The 6,000-nt window shown below is 53.0% G+C and overlaps 1 protein-coding gene across 1 annotated transcript in view; it reads right to left on the bottom strand.

The window, feature by feature from the left end:
• Positions 1 to 546: 546 nt before the first annotated feature.
• The window catches only part of INPP5D (inositol polyphosphate-5-phosphatase D), a 114,593-nt gene continuing 109,139 nt past the window's right edge, over positions 547 to 6,000 (bottom strand). The window contains exons 26-27 of the mRNA XM_072961859.1: positions 2,711 to 3,332; positions 547 to 1,735 (exon numbers count right to left, since the gene is read on the bottom strand). Coding sequence (XP_072817960.1) covers positions 1,733 to 1,735; positions 2,711 to 3,332 — 625 coding nt within the window. The 3' untranslated portion in view covers positions 547 to 1,732. The remainder of the gene's footprint in view (positions 1,736 to 2,710; positions 3,333 to 6,000) is intronic.

The raw sequence follows: 6,000 nt of genomic DNA, 5'->3' as shown, positions 1-6,000 counted from the left end.
CAGGTCTGGTGTCAGTGAGCCAGAGGCCAAGTACCTTGAGGTAGTGGGAGCCCAGCCCAGGCCAAGGCACCCTGTAAAGGGGTGGGGCAAGCGGCACCCACACCTGCCTTCTGGGCTGGGTGCTGATCCCTGACCCATGAGCAGCGCAAGCTGCCCTGAACATGGTGAGCTGGAGGCCCACGACCTGATGATCGTTCACATGTATTTATTGTCTTTGGAGCTTAGCAATGAACACTTATAAGTGTCCTGTGTCTGCTGGACAGCAGGTGGTGGTGGCAGCCATGGGACGATGCTGGTGGAAGTTGGGTGGCTGCAGGATGCCTGGAGTCCCACGATGATGTGTGACGTCTCCTGCTGTTCCTGGTCCATGCCCAGCTTCAAACTCATTCTGTGGAGTTCCCTTGGTCAGGGCAATGCTGGCCCATCTCTACCGTGAACCTTGACACCTTCCCCTCCCCAGGCTGCTGCTCCGCACCCCCGACAGCCTAGAAGCAAGACTGTGGCTGAATGTCAGGAAAATACGCCACGCAGATGGGAGCTGAGTGAGAAAGGCACAATTTATTGGTCACGCAAATTGACACATATGGGGATGTGGGGTGCGTACCCATTTCTCTTGCACTCACACACACACTTCTGCATTTGGTTTCCTACATTAATTCCGTTATGTCAAAAAGCAACACAAGAAAAGACGTCACCAATCTAGTTTCCTAGTAACCAAGAAGCAGGGCTGAAAGCCACGGAGTTCGGAAAGAAAAGGTGGCACTGTTTTGGGAGCAGGAAACGGAGAGGCCTGCCCTCCCCAGCAGCCAGGTGGGAGAGCTGGCTTTTAGGGGCAATGAACGGCAAGGACTCTCACATCAGCATAAGGAGCTAAAGCTTAGAGAGTGTGGCTCATCCCATGGCCTGGAGGTGGCTGCCTGTCTGGAAGAGGGCACGGGGGACCTGGCACCAGCCTGGCATCATCAGTCCTCTCTAATGGAGAGTAAGAGCTGCTTTCCTTCTTCTTTCGACTAAAGAACTGAGAGGACCCAGAGAGGTCCCAGCTCTCCACGCCAGCGCTGCCAGACTCTCATGGCTTCAGCTAATGCAGTTTGTATCACTGAAGCTAGACAAGGCCAGGTTCACTGTACCCTAAATTAACCACCCTCTCCTCAGCTCCCTAGAGGTCAAGGCCTGTCTCACTCCAGGGGGGCACTGGCCTTGATTTTTAATGCTTTGTCCAAACCACTCAGGACATACTGTTTTGAACCGGAGGGTCTGAGAATGTGGTTTTGGTTGGCTGAAGAAGACTCAACTGATAATGTTTGTAAAGCACTCAGCACGGTACCTGGCACATGGTGAGTGTTCCATACATGTAGCCATTATTATTATTAATATTATTATTATTATTTATATCTCCACCCACAAATCAGCGCTTTAGTTCCTTTCTTCAAAATGGCGACCGGAACAAAGCTCTTGGGTTCCAAGTACCAAGATCAAGCTGGGGGCCCAGGTGTGTGGGTTGTCTGTTGTCTGTCAGGTGAGCTTTTTCTTCTAACCTCAGCACTGGGTGCCAAGTTTCACAGCCAGTGTGCTCTGCCAACCACACAGAAACTAGGCCCTCTCCTGAAAGTCACAAAGCCCTGCAGAGGAAGCTCGGTAGGAGGAACACACAGGGGGCCCCGAGACAGGGTCCCAGCGGCTTCCTGCTGCTCCTCTGGGCTCCCATCTCGCTGGCAGCTCACCGGGGGCTTCACTGCGGAACAAGAACAGGAGAAGACAGTCAGCGCTGCATTCTCTCCAGGCCAGATTTAACTAGAGGTCCCGATGTCCCTGCAGGTCATGAGTTACATCAGGGCTCCTTTAACGCAGTGCTGAAGAGAGCCAACGCACTGTTCTCAGTACTTACATATGTTCTGACCTATATTCTGATATACACATATATATGTATGCATAGGAATATATAGTAATGATATATGTAGTAATATGTACTATAAAGAGACTAATGATAATCCTCCCTATAAACCTACCAGGCAGGTTCCTCTGATAGTCCCCTTTTTACAGATGAGTAAACTGAGGCTCGAGGCACAGAGCCAGAAAGCGGAAGAGCTGGGATGCAAACCCAAGACGCAAACAGTCTGGCTCCAGAATCTGTTCTTAACCACTATTAGTTTTGTTCAAACAAGAAATCTGTTTCATAGGAAGGAAGGGGACACCGTGCCTGAAGTCTCTAAAACACTGGGAAATTTTAAAGCACTGTAATGTAATGTAGAAATGATGATAATAATGAAAGAAAATGAAATACAAAGGATCTGAGCTCTTTGCATTTATGGAGCCTTATTCCTATGGGCCTTTACCCACAGTGGGTCCTTTAACCCTTTCAATGTAGGAGCAAGGACTTTGAGGACAGGTGGGTTCAAATTCTGTCTCCACCCCCTTTCTGATACACAGCTCCCAGAACCACCGTTTCTTGGAACCCACTCCTAGGCCCCGTCCTCATTATCACGCACACGCACGCGCACTCACCTGCATGGACGAGAGCCCAGGTGCACCCGAGCACACTCCTAGGCATGGTGGTTGAATCACACGCGTGCACGGAGCGTACTCCTGGACTCGCTGGTGCTCTTACACTCTCAAGCACACCAGCCCACGTGCTCCCGAATCGCACGCACACGGTGGCGGGACTGACGCGCCCACGCATGCGCACAAGCCCGCCCGCGCCCCAGCGCACCTGCATGGCGGCCCTGCCGAGTGGCGCGTCCTCGGGCCGGTGCTTGGCGTGGTAGGGGAGCTCGGCGTTCTCGCGGTAGTCGCGGCCCTTGGAGTGCTGCAGGTGCAGGACCGCCGGGCTCTTGACCGGGAGGGGAGGCCGCTGCCCCGGGGCGGGCGGGGGCTGCTGGCTCAGTTCCGACCTGGAAGGCTTGATGGGCCTTTTGGCTGGCACCGGGACCTGCGAGCCGGCGGGGGCCTTGGGCTTCGCTTGGCTCTTGTCCCCGCCCGCCGGGCGGCCCTCGTTGGCGGAGGACGAGCAGGTGAAGGAGCGAAGCCGTGGCGTGGGGCTGAGGAAGGGCGCGGGCATGGGCACTGGCGCGGGCGGCAGCTTGCCTGCCCCCTTGCTGCCCTCCGTCTCCGGGGCTTTGGAGAGCAGGATGCTGGGCGACAGGATTCCCGGGTCCGGGCAGGGCGGGGGCTCCTTCCTCAGCATTTTGGGGGATTCCTGCTCTTTCCGGGGAACCAGCTTGGGGAAAGAACTCACAGACCCATACAGCGGGTTCTCAAACATCTCGGGCTTGGTCAGCTGCGGGTCCTCGGGAAGCAAAGGTTCCCCTGCGCTCTTCCCCACGTCGCCGGGCCTGGAGGTGGGAAAGAGGACACACAGGCAAGAAACACCGTGGGGAATGACTGCTTAATGCGTGTAGGGTTTTCTTTGGGGGCAGTAAGGAGGTTTGGAATTAGATGCTGGTGGTAGTTGCACAACATTGTGAATATACTAAATGCTACCGAGTTGTTCACTTTAAAATGCTATGCTTCACAGATATATAAAACAAACTTAATGGTTACCAGGGGGAAAAGGCGGGGTGTGGAGGGGTAAATTAGGAGTTTGGGATTTGCAGATGCTACTATACATAAAATAGATAACAAGGTCCCACTATATAGCACAGGGAACTCTATTCAATACCTTATAATAGCCTATAATGAAACAGAATATGGAAAGGAATATATATATAACTAAACACTGTGCTGTATACCAGAAATTGACAACACTGTAAACTGACTATACTGCAATAAATGCTATGCTTAATTTTATGTTATGTGAATTTCACCTTGATTAAAAAAAAACCCTTTTTAAAAAATGATAGGAGTATGTACTGTGTTACTCAGATACTGATGATCTCACAGGTAAGCTCAGCTCTTGCCTTGGATGTTTTCCACCAGAGAAACTCTCCACATCGGAGCATCAGTGAGCAAGGGGGGTTTTACTGAAGGGATGTGGGGGCTTACTTGGCACCCTCTATACCAAAAAAACCCCACCTGCTCCATCCTCATGAGAGACACCTGCCCTCCATAGCTGGTCCCCCACCACAATCACTGCTGCTAAAAGACCTCCCTTCCTGGCTTCCCCCAAGAATCCTGCAGCCTCTCGGTGTCTCTAGCAAATTCTACTCTGACCCTCAGGGGAACACAAGCTTTGCAGGCAACCAGACCACCTGCTCAGTGACCACTTGTGCTGCTTGAGGGTCCCAGGTCAAGGAGCTCCATTTAACAGATGTGTAGGAGCCCCCCCCTCCCGGCCCCCAGCCCCCAGCCCCGAGCATGAGACACTGCCCCAGGCACAGGAGGTCACCATGAACCAGACAAAATCTATGCTCAGGGGGTGATGTTCCCTATTAACACAGTATTCTTTCCTCTGCATAAACTCCTCTCCCTGGAAAGTGTGGTCTCCTTCGTGTCCTCACTCAGAGTAAGAAGGGAAAAGTGGCGTTCATGTTGAAAATCAGAAGCAACCTGGAGAGATGCATTGGGGAAACAAGCCATTAGCAAGAAAATAGGCCTGTTTGACTCATGGATGGAGAAGGAGCTCCATGCTGTACCCAAAGTAGGTGAGAGCTTCCTTTGTCTGTTTCCTGATTTATTACTGCTCTTACTGGAGGTGATTTCCTGCTGAGCAAATTATGAGAACCAAGAATGGGAACACATTTTACTTTCTGGCCAACGGCACACTCTCCCAGGGAGTGTTTTGGGTTCTGTTTTCCTGCAAAATAAGGAAGCTGTTGTGAAGAAAATGTGGGCCCCTTGGAAAACACACTGAACTGTTGAGGCCCTGATGCCTCTTCCTGATGGAGTATGTGCTGAAATGCTGCTCAAAAGTGCCGGACAGCCAAGGCTAATGGACTCTTTGGGGGAGGAGGCGTGGGCAGGGGACAAAGGCAAGATGTCATCCTTACACAGGTGCCAATGAGCTGAGATGATGTGAGGTGTCGAGGAGGCTAGCCTCAGGGACATGCCAAAGGGGGCCCCAGACTGTAGACTTGGTTTTTTGCTCATTACTCTTTGGAAAGATCTGGAAGCAACTGCATAACCAGAAACGTCAGGGCCTTAAACAAAGACTTTGGAAGGTATCTGTCTGCCACAGGCCATCCTCTACACTGCCCCTCAGTCCTCAAAGACCTTTGCCATATGTTGGCCCAGGGAGGCAGGGGCAGGAGTGTGAAAGCGGCATTGCCCAGAAGTTCTGATGAAGAGGCAAGAAGGAGAAGAGAAAAACGCATCGCCTTCCCCTGAAGCCCACCCTCAAAGACTGAGCGAGGAGGGGCTCGCCTCAGAGAGTGCAGGGCAGGGCCAGGAAGAGGATCCTGGATGCAAGCCTTCTGGTGACTGCAAAGCTCGCACCCCTGGGGAAGGAGCAGGGAGATGGGGCAAGTCAAGTCTTCCCTCGAGGAGGGGGCTGCTGTCCCTCTCAGAGTGGGGAAGGCTTGGTGGGGGTGAGGGAGACGGGAAAACCCGCTCTCACAGCAGCCACGGGGGTGGAGTACGGGGACCCACGCCCAGGGCACAGAGTCTATTCCTGTGGCCAAATGCACTCCTCAGACTCCAGAGTCTGCTCTTTCCTAAAAAAGTGAAGCACTGAGTAGGGTCTGAGCAAGGACCCCTTTCTAACCACACGACTTCAGTTCAGGGGGACCAGTCGCCCTGGTTTGCCGAGGATTCAAGCAGTGCCTGGGACGTGGGATTCTTACTGCAAAAAAGAGGACAGTCTTGGGCAAACCAGGACGTCTGGTCACCCTACTTGGTTGCAGGGCGGACTGGTGACACCCACTTTTCCACAGTCTTCATTCAGGCCGAGTGGGGGGTCGGGAGCAGCAAAGAGGGCTGCAGCGTGGGTTCTAAGCTCACACCTCAGAAAGGAGGTGATTAGAGGCAAGAAGCTGGCAGCACCCACGCCTGGGAGCTGTCCCCATTCTAAAGCTGTGACCCATGAAACTGGAGGGAACAGCTCCCCACCCGGTTCCAAGCTGTGTG

Source organism: Vicugna pacos, chromosome 5, assembly GCF_048564905.1.
Source record: "Vicugna pacos chromosome 5, VicPac4, whole genome shotgun sequence".
Classification (NCBI taxonomy): Eukaryota; Metazoa; Chordata; class Mammalia; order Artiodactyla; family Camelidae; genus Vicugna; species Vicugna pacos.
This window is presented reverse-complemented; position numbering and strand designations above follow the sequence as displayed.